This window comes from Ambystoma mexicanum, chromosome 3q (assembly GCF_040938575.1).
Source record: "Ambystoma mexicanum isolate Mex_15411 chromosome 3q, UKY_AmexF1_1, whole genome shotgun sequence".
In the NCBI taxonomy this organism is placed as follows: Eukaryota; Metazoa; Chordata; class Amphibia; order Caudata; family Ambystomatidae; genus Ambystoma; species Ambystoma mexicanum.
In genome coordinates, this window is record NC_090926.1 from 1,018,482,059 (window position 1) to 1,018,501,820 (window position 19,762).

The 19,762-nt window shown below is 47.9% G+C and overlaps 1 protein-coding gene across 3 annotated transcripts in view; it reads right to left on the reverse strand.

Moving 5' to 3' along the window:
- Positions 1–19,762, reverse strand: part of RNF213 (ring finger protein 213) — a 3,248,263-nt gene that overhangs the window by 3,211,295 nt on the left and 17,206 nt on the right. The window contains exon 1 of one of the 3 annotated variants that reach the window (XM_069655190.1): positions 8,788–9,017. The exons of 1 other annotated variant lie outside the window; for it this stretch is intronic. In XM_069655190.1, the coding sequence (XP_069511291.1) occupies positions 8,788–8,890 (103 nt within the window). In that variant the 5' untranslated portion in view covers positions 8,891–9,017. Of the gene's footprint in view, positions 1–8,787; positions 9,018–19,762 lie in introns of those variants that run through there. One more of the 3 variants, XM_069655188.1, reaches the window with a different exon arrangement.

Sequence of the window (19,762 nt, forward strand, 5' to 3'; positions counted from 1 at the left end):
AATGAATATTGGATGCGAAATAGGCTGGGGGGGGGGGGAGGAGGAGATATCGGGGGCACAAAATCTGATGAGAAATGGTGTGTAATTGACGAGACATGTCTGCAAGTTGTTATGGTTATGTAAACATCAATTTTTAAAAAAATTAAACGAAGATAATAGGCCGACAGGGCACTCACACTCACACTGTGCCCGCTCCAAGACCCGGCAGACCCTGGCCAAAAGACCGGGGGTGGGCGATACCAGGCCCTTCGGGCTCTGCACGGAAGGCACAGAAAGTCAGGCCCTGGCCCGCAAACAGTAATAGGACATTCTCCCCAGCCAGGACCACAGACAGCCCACCCGGCCAGGCACAACAGGGAAAAGCAGGAGGCAGCATTAACTCCCATATGTCCGCCCCGGAGGCCATCTAGACCAAAGGAACAAAACCTGGGACCTCACCGGCCACGGGCGGAGTGTAAATGCATAGCCAACTGGACACGGACATCCACATTGCGCAGCAACTGGGAGAGGCCAATCATGCTGTACCATGGTTACAGACAAAGTTAGAAGACGGGGCTCCAGTGTATGATGAACCAGTATACAGTGGGGGGTTCCCAACATCCCACGACTAGCGCCATGGGGACTGTAAGCACGAACGGAGAGACGCAAGACCCCCAAATCTCCCTTTCAGGCATAATGGGAGCCATAGGGGAATCTAGGTCCTCCATGGAGGAGAAAATCGATGGCCTCTCACCAGAAGTATCCTTTCTCAGGCAAGACATGCGGAACATGGCCGAGAGTCAGGGAGGCAGAACAGCGCATCTCGGACTCAGGGGACGGAATTAAGAAAATGGAGAAACAACTGTCGGGTGACCCAGAAGCTCACACACCTGGAAAATAGGGCAGGAGACAGCGAAGGAAGAGCAAGGTGCAACAACATTTGCATCCTTTGGGTGTTGGAAAAGGAAGAGGGGCCTACCATGGAGCTCTTCTTGGAACAATGGCTAACGGAGCTCTTGGCCCCGAAAAACTTTCCAAATTCTTGGGCACCCGCCACGCACCATAATAGCATGACTCCTAAACTACCGGGATGCTCTGCTGCAAATGGCGTGAGCCACCGGCCCCCCGGATCAGATTCTTTCCAGATCATATCAGAGAGGTCCAGAGAGCATGCCAATCTTTTGAATCGGTCAAAAGGAAGATGCATTCCCTCAGCATGAAGTACGCCCCTTTTTTTCCCGGGGCAACACAAAGTCTACCAAGAGGTAACTGTGCATCTTTTCAACAACCCGAAGAAGGCCTGGTCATGGCGTGAAACAAGTGTCCTCTCAGCCTGGGCACCAGCCACCGAAGGGACGACCCAGACAAGAGCCAGACCCGGGTCATTCTCCAACTCTGTTCGATTCACAGGAAGCAGACCGAACAGCGCCCTTAGAGCTCAAGCTGAGGGCAGAGGGCAACGGATGACCTGAGGCTCCCCCAACGACACCGGCCTACACTATCGCAAAGACATTCAGGGATAAACAATTCTAGAGGCTACAGAGCGTAAATGGAGATCCACATGAACAGCATCAGCTGGCACCCTGCAGATGGTTACTTCCACCAGTTGGTGCGGGGTTAGGGCGACAGGTGCTTCAAGTTGGGGAGGAATACAGGGTGGGATACAGGGAATGTTGGTCAACCTTTGTTGGCCTACCGTTGTTGGCCTGTTTTGGGTTCATCTTTGGTACACAAGGTACGCAGCGCATAAGAAAGATCATAAGGATACTTAACTAAGAAGGGCCAGGAGGCTGAGAGTGATAACGGGCGACAGGGGGGGGCGCTGTCCGGTCCGAAGCATGGTTTCTCTGGGATGATGGCTCATAATGGAGAGTCACATGATGACCTGCAATATTAATGGGTTGTGTGCAAGTGTTAAAAGAAGGCTGGTCCTACAGTTCCTCAATAGGCTGTCCCCCGATATTGTATTTCTTACTGAGACACATTTAGCAGGACAGCAATGTAAATTCTTTCTCAGATCAAACTACAGGGTGGCTTTCCACGCAGGTTTTGCCTGGGGCTCCAGGGAAACACTCATGCTCCTGAATAAGAGGGTCCCATTCCAGCTTGCAGAGGTGAGGTCCGACCCTAGGGGGTGCCATGTTATGGTAAAGGGTAAACTATGGGGTGACACCTGGGGAATGGTGGCGGTATATGCATCCCCACCGCTCACATCCGTCCTCTTAGCGGAGCTTCAAGATCTCATGCTTCAAAACCACGCGGATATCTGGATACTGGGTGGGGGCCACGAGGCGATGTACCGGGGCATAGATATGACATGCGTAGACACCAGGAACCCGGCGGCCTGTACCAAAATACGTTCATTCACTGAGGCACTGGGGTGGGTGAACGCATGGAGATGATGTATCCAACCAACCAAGAGGGGCTACTCCTTCACTGGGGTACATGCTTCTATATTGACAATTTACTATTTCTTTGTCCCAGCGAACACAACCCATCGGCTACTATCGACCAAATTCCTGGCCAGAGGTTTATCAGACCACTCCCCGTTAGTCATGGAGCTAAATAATGGGATAACTAAGCCCAAAGGGGGCTGGTGCGTCAACACCTATTACCTGGGGGATCCTGAATTCGTGGATGGCCTGGTGGCAAAAACCAGGGAGTACTTTGAAATAAATACAGGGACTGTTGACAGCAGAGTTCCACTTTGGGAGGAGTATATGGCCACACTACAGAGGGAGGCGGTCTCAATGGTGGCTGCAAAGCACAGAAAGCATGCTTGTGAACTGGTGGAAGCAGAGAGGGAAATGCAACAGGTGGGGGAGGAATTTCTCTCCTCAGGGTCGCAGAAGGCCAAGCAGACAGTCACAGCGCAGCAAATATTGCACAATGTGGCACTAGACAATGCCAGCGAAGCGCACTGGGCCAGACAAAGCCAAATCAATGAAACCAGGCATAAACAGGGGGAAATGTTGGCCTGGCTCGAAAGGAGGGACAGAGGGTCAGGATACGTGCGCGCCTTACAGGACACCCAAGGAGAAACTGCCCACAGACACAGACATAGCCGAGGCCTTTGCTCAATACTACGAGGCGCTATATAGCTCAGGGAATGGGAATCGGGAAGTGGATAGGCCGGACACACTGGATCAGGTGCCTCTCCCAAGAATCTCTGTGTACAAGCTCCAGGTCTGGAGGCAGACATCTCAAGAGGAAGAAATTTTAGTAGTAATCGCACATCTACAGACGGGTAAGGCACCAGGGCCCAACGGGTTTCCGATAGAAACATGGAACAAGCTGTGAGAGAAAGTAACTGGTCCTCTGCATCAACTTTGTTTGCGATGCAGACAAGACAGGGGTCTGCCACCCGACCTCAGGCTGGCTAACAGTGGTTCTCCCAAAGCCTGGTAAATCCCCGGAACTATGTGCCTCATACGGGCCAATATCTCTAATAAATGGGGAGGCTAAGATCCGGGCTCGAGTACTGGCCAATCAGCTCGCTGGTGCAATCGGTCCAATGTGGGTTTATGCCTTCCAGATCCACACAAAAGAACCTGCGCCCAGTGCAGCACGCCATTGGCCTGGCAGCTGAAATACTGGACACACTAGCACTCTTTGCTATAGACTTCGAGAAGGCATTTGACTCATTGCGATGGGACTGACTTTGGGAAATTATGGGTCGCATGGGATTTGGCAGCAACTTCCTGGCCTGGGTTCGCTTGTTATACATCTCCCCCGAGGCAGTGATAAGAGTAAATGGGGTCACCTCTCTGGCCTTTGAACTTTGACAAGGCACTAGGCAGGGATGCCCCGTCACCATTGCGGTTTACACTGGCTATAGAACCACTGGCGACAAGCTCAGGGAAAGCCCGGAATGGGAGGGATTTAAATGGCCCTGGGGAAGGGAAGGATTGGAAGATGTACTCTTCTGGAAATAGACACGTGGTGTCACTATGCTGGAAGACTTGAGCGCCGCTGGGAACACCATCCGGACGGCATGTTAACCAGCTGCTCATACCTCCTATATGGAAGGTAAACTCATAATAATCATGTGTTTTGAAATGACGCGACCGTGGCAAAAATATTGAATTAAACGCAACAGAGGGCATATTGCACTAAATGCAAAGATGAAAGTGTATAGATAGGGTAATTGAGCATAACACCTTTGTCTGTTATCCTGTTTTTGCAGTGGATAGACAGAAAAACTTAAAATCAGACTACACGTGTGTTAGGAAACATCTTTTTCACCATCCTGCCTACATCCGCAGGTGAGTTGGGGCTCGAGAAAACCCTCCTGGGCTTCTAAAGGCTCAATTTTGGCGCGTGGTTGGGGCCCCCTTTCCCACGGCCTGCAGCCCCGTTTCCTGGGTTCCCCTTCCCTCCCTCAGCCCGCCTCCCAGCCCAACCCCTGCCCACCCGCTTCCTGGTTTCCCTCTGCCCGCCTCCCAACACGCCCACCCCATCCGGATTGGCCCACATCAAGGACACCCTAGGCAGCCCTGCGGCGAAGGACCCCGAGGCAAAGGACGGCCCCAAGATGTGTCTGCAGGTGTCCGCAGGGGACGCCAAGGAAACCAGCAGCCAACAGACACCAACAAAAACCGTGAGTGTGACATGGGTGGGGAGTAGAGCAATCACTCTACTCCAGAAAACCCCTGCCACCCTATCTTTCTTACTTCCCAATAACAAAGAGTGCCATAACATTAGCATGTCCACACTTCGATAGAACTGAACATTAGCCTGCGTAGCATCTAGATGGAATTGTGAATGTCAGCATGTCATTGGCAGATGCACTGCCCACTAGAGTCTAAATGGAGGATAAGGGGAGCTATCAGAGAGCATGTTAGAGGCGGGGACTAGAGGAGTATGGAACCTGCATGCCAGTCAGACCCAGATCAGGACAGAGCCGCAACAGGGGAGACTACGCTTCAATTCAGGATAGAGACGCAAACTAACCAACCCTACTAACAATTTCCCTTTCTGCATACACCTCTCAAACTCCAAACCAAACACAACCAAAAACTACACAACAAACCACACAAACTTCACTACATTGCAACAACAAAAACACACATAGCCTTGCACGACAGTACACGACGACTACCGGCCGCAAACACCCCAGGCCCAGCCAACGGACCCACCGGGCTGAGGCCGCCAACAGCACATCACTGCTCTCTTGCACTTTTCCTGCTTCCTCCCACTAAACCTCCCCTCCTCTTTCAGAACCGCCAGAGCCAAGGGACCACTACGGTGGTGATAGTGCGCGGTACAAAATGTCCTTTAACATTAACATCCTGTAAAGAAAAAACATCTGTGCAGGTAATTGTGGCTACTAAAATATTATATAAATGATTATCAGAGATGTTACACATTTGAAAGGAATTACTAGGAGATATCACACATTGGGTACTTCGTATATTCAAAATAGGTGATCCTCAGCTTGGAAACAAATTGAAGAAACTATGATATGTGTACTTTGAAACATTGGTGAGGGTTCAAAAATCTTACAAGGGGGAATATATCACCCACAGTGAAAATAATGAACTATTGAATAGTTGTAAATAGAAGGAACAATTTTGGTTTGTTTCTCCTCCCAACACAGTTGCGAACCATTTGAATTGATTGGACGTCACCAGCAATGGGATATCCATGAACATTTCTTTACACCAAGAAACCCAAGGTCAGTCAAAGGGGAAAAGTGCCCACTGCAACAAAATAGTTGCAATAACGGTCAGTTTGTAAGTCAGTTTTTAATATGCGACTTTTTTTTTTTTAGAGCATCCAATACACATGATCACGTGTATAGTAAGAAACATGCTATAATTGCACGTCCCATCCATCCAAAGTGTCCTGAAGACGGCTTCAAAGGAGCCCATAAAATAGATTGGTTCATGATGGCGCTTTCTTCGAATCTAGAAACACTAATAGGTGTAGACACTAAGTAGTGAGGGTGAATGCTTATACATTAATTTAGTACCAGCCACTTACCTGTGTTACTAACCTCACACAATATTGTTTCAAAGAGAAATAGGAAACATGATAATGTGGGTTCATGTTTGAAACATTAATTGGACATCGTCTGTTGGATATAATGATTCTTGTGTGTATTTTTTAATCTTCTTTTATAATGGTATAACAATTAAAATAGGTTTATGTTTTCACTGTCCTGCTGTACACTGTTTAATTGAATTTTCAGATGTACATAGCTTGAACAGGGGCGACTCCCACAGCCCGAATGTGTAAAAGACGGGGAGATATTTTAAATTTTATATGTTGGTTGTATTGTGCTTAAGTCATACCGTGCATGTGTTCTGTTCTTCATGAAATACTAAACAGATTGAATAAAAAAAAGTTTTAAAAAGCTAAACCGGTATCGCACCTCAACTCTTGGTACACTGAAGAGCTCTCAAACCTTAGAACCAAAAAAAGACTTACAGAAGCTCATTGGAAGAAAGCTCCCATTGAAGACACTAAACAGTAATTCACCATCCTATCTAAACAATATAAATAAGCCATCACCCAAGCCAAAGCCTCCAAATTCAATGACAGATTAGCCAACGCCAAATCCGACAAGAAAACTATTCTCCATCCTAATGGAATTAGAAACCCCAGCACCACTGGCCACTGTGATTACCAAAGACCCAGCTTGGTGCACCAGCATACAAAACGCTATGCTGAACAAAATTGACACACTCCCCAACAAAATCTATGCCAAACAAGCTAGCCTAAAGCCCACATGCCGGTTTATGGAATCCTCCTCCCAATATTCCAGCAGCACCCGCATTCAGCTTCAGTAAAATCAGTGAACCAGAAACCATCCACATCCTAAAAGGCTTGAAGCCATCCAGTTGTAAAAGAGACATCTGTCCAGCACCTCTCATCAAGGAAATTGTGGAAATGCTAGCCCCATTCATCACTTCCTTCATCAACTCCTCTTTCATGACCGCTACAGTGCCCCCCTGCCTAATAAAGACCTGGGTCCTCCCCCTCCTAAAAACCACCCCTTGACCCGTCAATTCCAAACATGCAAATCCAACACAACCTTGAAAATAGAGTCCGCCAATCAGGCTTCCGCCATCGTCATAGCACTGAATTATCACTCCTAGACATGAAAAACCAGACAGACAGGATTAGGGATGTGGGAAAACCGGTATTCCTAATCTTCCTAGACCTCTCTGCCACATTTGATCTAGTTGATCATAATATACTCTGCCGATACTAATAACAGCAGCCTCCTTCTGCCCAAAGGCAGGCCTCCTGGATTGCCTCCTTCCTAGAAGGTGGAACCATGAAAGTCTTCTCAGAAACAGGCAGTGTTGAACCAGCCCCCACCAGCTGTGGGGTACCTCAAAGACCCTGTGTCTTTGACCAATGCTTTACAATACCTTTACGAGCACCACCTATGCCACCATCCCGGCCTGGATGGCGAACCATGGTCTCTGTCTTAATGATAAGATAGCACTTTTCGTCCGTTCTAAAAATCTAGATCTCGATTTTGCTGCCTTCAATATCGACGGCTCCATGATCAAAGTCTCCCCTGCGGTCAAGACTCTAGGAGTCCACCTGGACGCAACACTATTACTAACCCGGCAGGTTAATGCCATAGCCTCCTCAGCAGCCTTTCCACAAAAATCTACCTGACCATCGCCGGAGCAGTAATCGGCATGAGACCGGATTACTGCAATGTACTCTTCACTGGAACTTCAGCCCACAACCTAAAAAATCTCCAGGTTATCCAAAGTAACGCCCTTCGAGCTACCCTAAACAAAACATCACGGCTGCCAATAAAACAGTGCACTGGCTCCCCATCAAAGAAAGAATTGCTTTCAAGACCATTACTCACAGGTCTATCTCCAAAACTGCCCCGTTTTACCCTTCACAAATAATCACTATGATCCACCCATCCAGGCCAACAAGGACTCCTTACACCTACAGACTATCCCAACCTAAGTACAAACGGGTAAAAGCAGGAAGATCCAGTTTCCCAGTCATAGCGGTCAAGATGGGGAACGCTCTCCCTCAGTCCTTAAGAGCAAAGCAGTCCTACTGGGCATTCTGGACGGCTCACAAAACTTGGTTGTTTATCTAAAGTCACGTTTCCACTCCTGTAACCTACCTGTACTTTGACCACCTTTCATGTCCCTGGACTCGACCAGGTACCTGTATGTCGATCCTCCACAGCGCCCTGGTGCCTCAAGGTTTGTGCACGTTATACAAATGTAAAAATAAAATAAATACATACTCAACCCAAGAAAATGGAGTAATGAGGCTCAAGCCTCGGTATCCAATAATCGCAGCTGATGGACAAAATCTTTCAGCAAGAAGAAGAAAGACTCGGGTATTAATAGTACGAATGTTAATTACGTCACAAGGGTTAAAGGCCGGGGGTAGACCTACAGAAGTTGAACCAACGATATGTATGTCACACACTGAGCTATCTGCAATCGGCTCACAAACTAAGTCACTAAAAAGTGTCACTTGTTAGACTGTAATCCAGTCAATATTTCGTTGACGAGCTCGAGGAACAACATTTTAACGTCAAAGGACAATCGTTATAAATTTGAGAGCTATGCGAGCAAATAAAAAGGACAAGGTATGGCATGCTAGCACTTCGGTGGCTAGTTGCTGCAACGTCGCCGCTTCTCTTGGAGTAGCGGACTTACCAATCCTGAATCTCCTCATCCTACAATGTCCCATGTACATATAAACAACTCCAACCCACTCATAGCCAGAAAAGCGTACATCGCTGCATCCACACACCAGCCCGCACGAAGAGACGTTCTGCCACATTCTGAAAATCCCCCTTCTTACTTGAACCGGCGATGACTGCCGCGGTGGCGAACCTGGTTCCGCACTGGCTGCAGAATCTGGGAGATGCGTCCTGGGAGATGTACTGGCACTGGCGGCACTTCATAGCGGCGCCCCTCCTGCCGAAAACGGCCCCCCGAGGCCGTGCTTCGCAGTTCTACGCTGACTGCACCTGAAACCAGGAAGTGCTCGAGAGCCGCCGCCAGCAGGCTTTTTTACGGACTGACTCACATGGTCACATGAGCGACTACATTCACTTTCACTTTCCTTTTATAGAACGGCAAGCAAGAAACGAAAGCCAAGACTTTCCCGGGGTGGGCCTGCGCCCTGCAGCACTGAATCCAAAATAGGCCGCACCTCTGTTACTACCCTTCCACCCCAATGCAGTGCGCGTTAATTCCATAAGGTATCCTTCGCACTCAACCAATAAACTTCTTTGGAAACATAAGCGGCAGATGGCATTTTAACACATAACAAACAGATGCAGGAAACTCATCTATTACAGCTCTGTCCAGGCTCTGTGTGGCAAATACATGCAAACCCCCTAATTTAAATATGGCCTCCACCAACAGAAGTGACTTCACAGAAAAGGACAGTGCAAGGAGCATCATCAGTCTTTGATACTTTGAGGCACATGGAAGTGACTTTAGAATAAGTTGCCATAAGTAAGCCAAGTGGCAAATAGCTAATCGTGCAAGATACCTAAATTGCACTATTATTATATATGGAGCAACTCTTTTGTCATTAGGCTTTTTTTAAATAATAGCTTTATATATTAACATAAGCTATAAAGTGAATCACTTATGGAGAGGCAGTTAAGACAGTGCGATTAAATGATTTGTCCAGGGTCACACACTTTGGTTAAATGGTGAAACTGGGACATGGACAATTTAAGCAACTGGACATATCTTCCCAGTTAAAGTTGATATAGATATTTATTAAGGTTTTGCGTTACATTTCAGTGCTTAAATAATACTTTATAGCAATGCCATGGAAGCAAACCACATTGCATAATAAAACAGCCTAAACTAACTATACATTGTATACATTTTCATAGAAATATGTTGAGCAATAAGAATATGGCTTTAGTTTTACTCTCCCTATCCTGCATGGAAAGTCACAATACTATGCAGATTAATGTGAGCCTAACAAATCCCCCTTGGGTTTTAAAGTCATAGGGCCGCATTACGACCCAGGCGGTAGAGTGATAACGGCGCCGGTAGACCTGCCGGCGCCGTTATCACTCTACCGCCTCATTACGAGGTCTGCTCGCGGGTGCTGCTAATGACGTCTGGTCCGACCAGGCATCCTTAGCGGCACCCGGAAGGAGACCAGGATGCTAACAACGGACCCGTCATTAACAGGTCCGTTGTTAGCATCCTCCCCATTCCCATTGAGCCCTATGTGGGCTCAAATGGGAATGGGGATGTACCGGGTCCCGGAGAAAGGGAATTCCCGGGCCCGCACAAGTCGGAATGGCATTAATTCCCTATTTCTGGGACCCGGTACCCGGTTTGGGGGTAACCATGCCGCTAAGAACAGCATGGCTACCTCCAAACTCCAAATGAGGCCCATATTAACGCATGCAGCATTATGCACCCTTTGCACTTCTGATCACCCCATTCACATTTCTTAGGGACAAAAGTCCCTGCTAATAGTCTCCCTCCTATCAATGTCTAATGGCTCCCTTTGTAATGCACTGTTGATACAGAGCAACTTGTCAGGTCCCTGGGAGAGTCGCTCTGCTACCCGGAGCTCGAACTTACACATGAAAGCGTGAGCCCTGAAAAGGTTGAAAAGACAGGGTAGGTCCCACGTCCTGCAGTCCCCCTCAGAGGCAGCCCGAAGCAAAAGTGGCACTTTTGCTGTCCCGCTAAGGGGATTGGCAGATCGCAAGACCGACCTGTCATTTCAGGACATTGTCCTGCCAGTGGGGCCCCTTTCCCGTTTGGCACCCACATTATCAATGAGGGGGCTGAGCGCATACATGCAAACCCATCCGATTTAGGCGGGAGACTTACGATTTTTCAGTGAAAAATATTGCTATTTTTCGCAGTCTGCCACCTAAAATAACTAACCCCAAAGTGGTCCTATAGAAAAATGTATGTCTCCCGATTTCCCTGACAAAATCTCCCTCCCAGGTGCGTCGGAATGTTGGCATGTGTGCGAACGGGAAAGGTGTCCCGCTGCTAAATGTCCCTGTCTAGCACTTAAAAGAGACACTGGAGAAGGGCAATTAGCCCCCCACGCTCAGTACGCCACTGTTGGTGGGTGATAATAATTGCCATGTGGCCCCCATATCAAACGATCACCTTTACCTGCAGCAGTCTGCCTGTTGTAAGTTGTGGTGATAGTAGTTACCAACAAGAAGTTTCTTATGCAGTGGCCAATAACGAATTCCTAGGTGCAGTAATAATGGGTATTACCTCCACATCCCTCTTCCTCTTCCCAGTCCTCACAGCAACTTCCCTGACAGGGACCTTCTTTGGTATAACCTTCCACATTCAGTTAATTTTTTTCATGTCCTCCATTGAGGAGAACTCTGATGCAGCAGCATATGGCTAGAGTGGTGGTGCACTTGACAGAAGGGGTGTGACCAAACCTGATTTGCATATGGTCTTTCCCCTTTTGTAATGGCTTGATAGGTAAAGAACGATGGTCTGGAGGGTTGCCCAGAGCAATGCCAGAGGTTAAGATTAATTCTAAACCTTCCAGCCATCTCCCCTTTTGTTTTGCTACAGTCACCCCGAGTGGGACAGGTAGGTCCAGACGTGGGTCCTGTACCTGCTGGCCTTAGAGACCCAAGCTTCTCCTCACTGATGAGGCCCAATGAGTCTGAAACATTTCTGGGGATCCCTTTGGATTCATGCAGAAGGGATGCGACCAAGCAGTTTGGGCTGGACTAACCCTTTAGGGGTCGGACCAAACCTGATTTGCATATGGTCTTTCCTCCTTTGTAATGGCTTGGCAGTGTGAAGGCATCATAAAGTAGACACAGACAACAGAAACGCAGTTTGGGATACACGTTTTATTCAATGTAAAAAGGGTTGGAAAATGGTCTGTCTTGCCCCATGCTAAGGTGGGATATCCCTACCTAATTGAAACTAAGGATAGTATGTGTCAGAAAGTCCAGAGTAAATGTCTGTCTGTGTCTAAAACCTATAGGTGCTCTCACACCTATTTGTACATAAAGTGTAGGGAAGTGAGGGTCAAACTGAAAAGGGTTCACCTTCAAGTTTAGAGCTTCTTTCAGCTCCTGGCTTGGAACGGGGTCCCATTCCGCAAGTTTCAAGACAGTTCAAAATGCGAATAAAGGTGTTCCGTTCACCAAGGTTCAAGACAATTCAAAATGCAACAGGGGATCCATTCCCCAAGCTTCAAGACAGTTCACAATGCAACAGGTGTTCCCTTTCCCAAACATGAATGCAATTCACAATGCAAAAGAGCATCCCTTCCCAAAGCTTTCAAGTCTTTCAGCGTCGTCAATATTAAATTATCTGAGATACGTCCCAACTCATATTAATTCATAAGGTTCACAAAAAAAGTTGTTTTCACTTGAAACACCACACTTCCAATATCTTTGATTGCCTGTTTCTTGTAACACAAAACTTCCTTTATATTCAATAGATATGTGTCCTCGGTCTAGACGCAGTTGTTGGACCGCACAGTCCACCCATTACTGGTCAAGCACCAATACACAATATTTGGTGCTTCTCTTAAGTTCTTTTAAGCACATGATGCCACTGCTTTCATTCTACAGTGGAGCCTGGTTTATTCGCCTGCCAGGCTAAAGGATTTCTTTTATCCCAGTTTTGCATGTAGTTTCTCCATAGGTAGTTGCCCACCTTTCATCTGTTAAGCTTTTCCTTCACCCACAAGATTTGTATCAATATTGGTTTTCAACTTTCTCTTAAGCAAACCACTGTTTGCTTTGGGACATGTTTATTCTTAAAGTTCAATGTCTTTCAAAGACATTCTTTACATCAACTTTTTTCCTTGTTGAGTTTTCAACAATTCATATGAGCTCCATCGCCCCCTCGCTCTGCCCAGGCCCCCTTCGCTAGGTAGACTTACCAGATTATGCATACAGTGTTTCTGCGAGACTCCAGCCTGCCATGGTTCGGCTTGTCCATGTGGCATCTCGCATTTGTGGTGTGCAGGCGTTCGGCGGCTTCGCTTCTTCCACTGGCAGGCTGTCCGTGGGACGTGCACTTACTTGCGGGTTCTGCGGCTCTCGTCTGATTCACTCCAGCAGTTCACCCTGGATCTCCACCTCACACTATATCGTCCTTCCGCTGGCTAAGCTCTGCACTCTCCTGCACTCCTGCAAACCTCTCGCCTTCGTGCACGATACCGATTGTGGCTCTGGCTTTCCCAGCTGGTGTCAGCCACTCAGACTGCTTCTTCACAGGTGCTGAAAGTCCCTGCCAGACTGATTGATCTTCGGAAAATTACACCGCTCACTCTCTTTGCAGAAGTCCCTTTTCCTTGTTTTTGTTTGTGTTGTCCTCTTCTTCGTCCCAGTACCAAAATGGTGTGTGTATGAGGACATGTCAATGGGAAAATAGGGACAGGATTGGTAACACCATATAAATGCACTAAGGCCCATGGGCATGTGGCCCTCTATACAAATTAAATAAAATTAATAATAATAATAATAATAATAATAATAATAATCATAATCATAATCATAATAATAATGTAATAATAATAATAAAGGCACAGGAGATAATTAACTCCGTATGAAAGGGAAATGGTGAATACTGCATCTCATCCAAGGGTGCCTCATCCCCACTCCCCAAATCTCCTCCACCCAGGTGATGCTTCCTCGCATATCCACCCCCAAGGTCAGAATCCAAGAGCGATGCCCCCTGGGAGGAGGATATATTGGGGAAAGAAGTGAGGACACCCTCAGATTCTTCACAGCAGGCAAAGAACGATGGTCTGGAGGGTTTCCCAGGGCAATGCCAGAGGTTCAGATTAATTCTAAACCTTCCAGCCATCACCCCTTTTGTTTTGCGTGGCAGAAGATATGGCTTTCGTCAGGCAGGATTCTCCTGAGACCTTGCGAGACCCCAAAAGTGAAACAATTTACGAAAGCCCTAAAAATTGCACTGCCACTCATTTCAGGCTTTAAAGACAACATTCCAACAGAGGCGAGTAACCAGAACAGATATTCTGTGCCCTGTTTTATGTACCCCTTTAATGGGGTAAGGTCACACCATGGAGAATTAGAGCTCATGCTCTCCAGTCTGGTGGGCAGTTCTTCCATGGCTATTGTAGTGAAGAGGTGTCTGTAAGGGATCCAGTGGATCTGAAGATGGACACAGCTTTCACGAAGATATATACTGGTATCAGAGTCCGCCTCCTCCGCCCCCGGTTCTAAGTCACTCCAAACCCCTTCTCCTCACCTGTGAGTTCTAGCTCCGAAGTTCCGCCGAACCTCTTCTTCCACAGTTCCTCCTTCTTCTTTTCTTTTTTTTGTAGATAGGGTCTGCCCCGAAAGGAAGCCACCCAGACCCCCAATATGGATGGTCCGAGGGGCCCCTCCTTCGGTTCAGACCAAAAAGGGGAAAAAGCCGTTAGGCATAAAAAAAACCTGGCTGGTAGTCTTTGGCGGTATTTCCTGATGGGTCCTTTAGGAGAGATGCAGTTTATGGAAACAGTAAGCAGTTTGGGTAACAGCCGGAGATAACGGATAGGAGAGAAAGAGAATGAGAGAGCCAATCTGTAGGTACCAGATCTGCCGAAGCAAATAGCCTAGAGAGCACAGTAGGTCAAGGAGAAACCCAAGAATGAAGGGGGAGTCCTAGGACCTACAGGTGAAGAGGGAAAGGCAGAAAATATGCTAGGCAGGAGGGGAGAGGCTAAGTGCAATGCGAGGGAAAAAAGGCTCAACACGAGCCGAGGGGAAAACATGCGAGCGATCCAACCCAAAAGCCTGACGCAAGTAGTTTGCAACGCGCCAGCTTCTGGGTTGGATCTGCTGAAAAAGGTTCCTCCCAGCGGCCGTCAGAGAAGCTAGACCGCCGCGGAGCGTTGTGTGGAGACGTGGCGGGGCGGCTAATGGCCGCTCCAACACCATCGGCTCCACACACGCCAACCGCGGCAGCGTGTGACAGTATGCCCCCCTCCATGGCCCACACCACCTGGTTTACCCGGATGGAGCGGATGGAACCGACGAGTCAACCTAGGTGCATGCACATGGGACTCAGGTTCCCAGGAGTCCTCGGAATGGGGATACCCTTTCCAAGCCACTAAATACTCAAGCCGTCCCCTTCGATACCTGGCGTCTAGAATGCTGGATACCTCATACTCCTCAGGGGGGGGCTGCTGACGCACAGGCATGGTTCCTCTTTGTTTGTAAGAGTTGTCTGGATCAACAGGTTGGAGTAGGGAGGAATGAAACACAGGGTGAATCCAACGCAAACTCTTTGGGAGGTGTAATCTAAAGGCCACAGGATTTATCGGTTTGGTAATCTTGAAGGGACCCAGAAATCGGGGAGTGAGTTTAGTTGGATGAACCCATCGAAGTAAATACCTGGTGGACAACCAGACTCGATCACCTACCTTCCAATTGGGACATGGTAGTCGAGATCGGTCAGATTGTTCCTTTTACCTCCTTCTCGATAAACGTAAACTCTGTTGGGCGGAGGCTATCTCGGTTAAGTTAGACTCAAGCGTGGGCATATTGGAGAAGGACCTGAATATGGGAAGCAATCCCCGTGGGTGTATTCCGTAGGTGCAGAAAAAGGGACTGAGACCTTTAGTTGAGTGTTCGGAGTTATTATATGCAAATTCTGCAGTAGGTAGAAGGGCCACCCAATTATCTTGCACGCTATTAATGTAACACCTAAGATATTGCTCGAGAGAGCCATTAAGGCGCTCCGTCTGCCCATTGGTCTGCAGATGAAACCCAGAAGGAAGGGCACGTTCGATTCCCAAACGCTGACAGAGTGCTGCCCAAAATCGAGAGGTGTATTGACTGCCCCGATCACTAATAATCTTCTCAGGTAACCCATGTAACCTGAAAATATCCTTTAGGAATATTTCCGCCTTGGCTGAAGCGGATGGCACTCCTGGCAGCATTAAAGAGACATTTCTCTGGTTTGACCAACAGATGTTGGGATTGAAGACGATTGAGTACTGTCCTTAGGTGCTGGGTGTGTTCTTGTGGTGTGTGTGAAAACACCAGAATGTCGTCAAGGTAAACTATGGTATTTAAAAAAAGTACATCCGAAAAAAGACGGTCCATGAAGCGCTGAAAGTTGGCTGGTGCGTTGACTAATCCAAAGGGCATCAACCGATACTTGGAACAGGCCAAAAGGCGCCCTGAACGCCGTCTTCCACTCATCTCCTTCTCTAATACGGAGGAGATGGTAGGCACTCCGTAGATCTAATTTAGAGAAGACTGAGGCGCCTAGAACTGCCTCTAAGATGTCAGAGATGAGTGGCATCGGGTAGCGGTCCCGAATAGTGACCTTATTCAGGCCTCGATAGTCAATGCACGGTCTTAGTTCCGATGAATCCCGTTTGGGTATGAAAAATAACGAAGCTCCTGCTGGGGATCTTGATGGTCGTATGAGCCCGTTAGTCAGATGAGAGTCCAGGTAGGTGCGAAGGACCTTTTTCTCTACCAAGGATAGAGGAAACATGCGCCCAAAGGGTACCAAAGCATCGGGTAGCAGCAGTATGACGCAGTCCTCCGGACGGTGCAGAGGCAGGTCCAGAACGGAGCTTTCCTTGAACACTTCTTCGTATTCAGATAGTTCGGAAGGGATACAATAGACTTCACATACTTCCTTATGTTCTGGAGTAAGTATTTGTACGGATTCCACTTGCGGTTGTGTAAAACAACTCTGTCGACAAAAATCCGATTCAAATGCCATAGTGTTTCGAGTCCAGTCGATGGTCAGATTGTGTTTTCTAAACCATGGAATCCCAAGAATAATAGGAAAATGAGCAGCTCGAATAAGATCAAACTGCATCTGTTCAGAATGTTGAAGGATGGTCACAGTTAGAAACTCGGTAGACTGGGTGATGGGTCTGGAGGAAAGGGAGGTGCCATCAGCCCCTTCTACCTTCTGGGCATCTTCACATTGCAGAAGGGTGAGACCTTGTTTGTGGGCCCATACCGTGTCCATGAACAACCCCGCGGCCCCACAATCAAGCAGTGCCATAGTGGTAAGTTCCGCGTGTCGTGTCTTGAGTTGAATAGCCACTGTCATGAGGCGTGAATCCATCGTTGTGACTTGGGATGTAACAGTTACAGTAATATAGGGACTGGGAGTTAGACCTCGGATACTAGTCCCCATTAGGTCCGAGGTCGGTCGTTTCCCGCCCGCCTAGGAGGTACGTCGGGGCAGTTCCGTAAGAGATGGGAATTGGATCCGCAATACATGCAAAGTCCGTTATCTCTCCTTCGTTTTCTCTCCTCGGGTGACAGAGGGGGCCGGGCGGATCCAATCTGCATTGGTTCTTCCTTACTGCTCAAGGACGGCACAGGAGGTAGAGAGGAGGTCCCAAGGGGATGGGTGACTGGGGTCTTATGCTTTCTCCTTTCTGCTCTTCGCTCTGAAAGCCGATGTTCTATCTGTAATACAATCAACATCAGATCTGATAGGGTTGAGGGACGAGCCATACGTGCTAGCTCATCCTTAATCTCCTCCTTTAGACCTCGGTGGAAAATAGTATACTGGGCCTGTTCCGGCCATCCTGCTTCTGTAGCCAGTCGGTTGAAGGTAGATATGTAGGAAAGTAGGTCATTGGATCCTTGCTGTACTTCAAGGAGCTCTTCGGCTGCTACATGAGTAATATCAGGTTGTTCGAATGTCTGTTTGAGCAAAGACAGGAAGGCTCCATAGTCGCGGATGACCGGGTTGTTGGACGTCACTAAAGGGGTAGCCCAAGCTAGGGCATTTCCGGTCATATTTGACACCATGAAACCCACCTTAGTATGGACCGTGGAGTAGGTCTGAGAGCGAAAGGCAAAGTAGACGGAACAGGCTTCCAGAAACTCCTTTAACCGTTTTGGGGTTCCGTCAAATTTGCCCGAGGATAAGGCCATGGGAGGTAAGTCTGATTCTTGAGGTTTGCGGTTGACGACCAGCTGCCTGAGGGTGGCGTTCTCAGCTTTAATGTTCTGGAAGTCCACATTCATAGCCTGCACGGCGGCTACCAACTCCTGAAATTGCTCGGGAGTAGCCATTGGCGTCTTTTGGCATTGCAAACTATCAGAGTCCGCCTCCTCTGCCCCCGGTTCTAAGTCACTCCAAACCCCTTCCTCCTCACCTGTGAGTTCTAGCTCTGAAGTTCCGCTGAACCTCTTCTTCCACAGTTCCTCCTTCTTCTTTTCTTTTTTTTGTAGATAGGGTCTGCCCCGAAAGGAAGCCACCCTGACCCCCAATATAGATGGTCCGAGGGGCCCCTCCTCCAGTTCAGACCAGAAAGGGGAAAAAGCTGTTAGGCATAAAAAAAACCCTGGCTGGTAGTCTTTGGTGGTATTTCCTGATGGGTCCTTTAGGAGAGATGCAGTTTATGGAAACAGTAAGCAGTTTGGGTAACAGCCGGAGATAATGGATAGGAGAGAGAGAGAGTGAGAGAGCCAATCTATAGGTACCAGATCTGCCGAAGCAAATATCCTAGAGAGCACAGTAGGTCGAGGAGAAACCCAAGAATGAAGGGGGAGTCCTAGGACCTACAGGAGAAGAGGGAAAGGCAGAAAATATGCTAGGCAGGAGGGGAGAGGCTAAGTGCAATGCGAGGGAAAAAAAGCTCAACACGAGCCGAGAGGAAAACATGCGAGCGATCCAACCCGAAAGCCTGACGCGAGTAGGTTGCAACGCGCCGGCTTCCGGGTTGGATATGCTGAAAAAGGTTCCTCCCAGCGGCCGTTAGAGAAGCTAGACCGCCGCAGAGCGTTGTGTGGAGACGTGGCGGGGCGGCTAATGGCCGCTCTAACGCCATCGGCTCCACACACGCTAACCGCGGCAGCGTGTGACAGCTGGAGTCCACATGGTTTTACTGCAAATATCTGTGTCTATTAAATAGCTCAGATGATGTTGAAGGCTTCCAAAGGCTGAACAGGGCCATTGAAGAAGGATCTAACGGTGCTTCAATTTTTGGGTGCTATGCAGCAACAGGTGGTTGAACAGTTAATCTTGGTGTGATAGCTTTGGACCTGACAATGGGTGCTGCAATATCAATCAAATGGCATTTGCATATCGGGTACTGGCAGTCTGAGGGGTCCCAGGAGAACATGGCTCTAAACCTTCCCTTTGAAGGCATTAAGCTTTGGAGATCAATTGGAGAAGGTTATTGGCTACATAATGTAATAAACAATAGCAATGTAGTTGAGCATCGCAATGTAACGTAACATTGCCAAGCCATGTTTTTTGAACCTGCTAAAAACATAGCTCTGATATGCCACTTCGTTCTAGCCTTATCTACAGTCATCACCAGGAATAATGAACGATCATTTTCAAACTGATCCAAGGCACCTGAAGGAGGTTGCAAAGTTTTTATGGTTCTGAAAAACATAGTTTTCCTGGAGTCAGTAATGTTTGTTTTTTTGGCTAGCCACTGCCGAGTGGCAGGTATGGGCATTGTTTTGCAATGACAAGTGGTATTGTATGGTATAGTTTAACAGATTGTATAACGGTCTTGATTTCTGTGAAAATACAACTGTCCTGTTATATTGGCAATACATGCATCAATGCACATAAAACAATGAAGCCAGAGACACTATGTGGAGATGTGGTCTCTTTATTTTCTAATTGTAGACTTCCTTTCTTGGCGGTAACCCCACCTTAGCACGTGACCAAAACCCCTGTACCTTGAGTTGTTGACTAATATGAAAAGAGGACGAGGCGGATGCCTCGTTCAACATAAGCATGAACATAAACATAGGACATTACATCTTCTCCCACTTTAATGGCGCATGTCCAACTAACTCCATTTCTTCAATCCATCTTGTGGG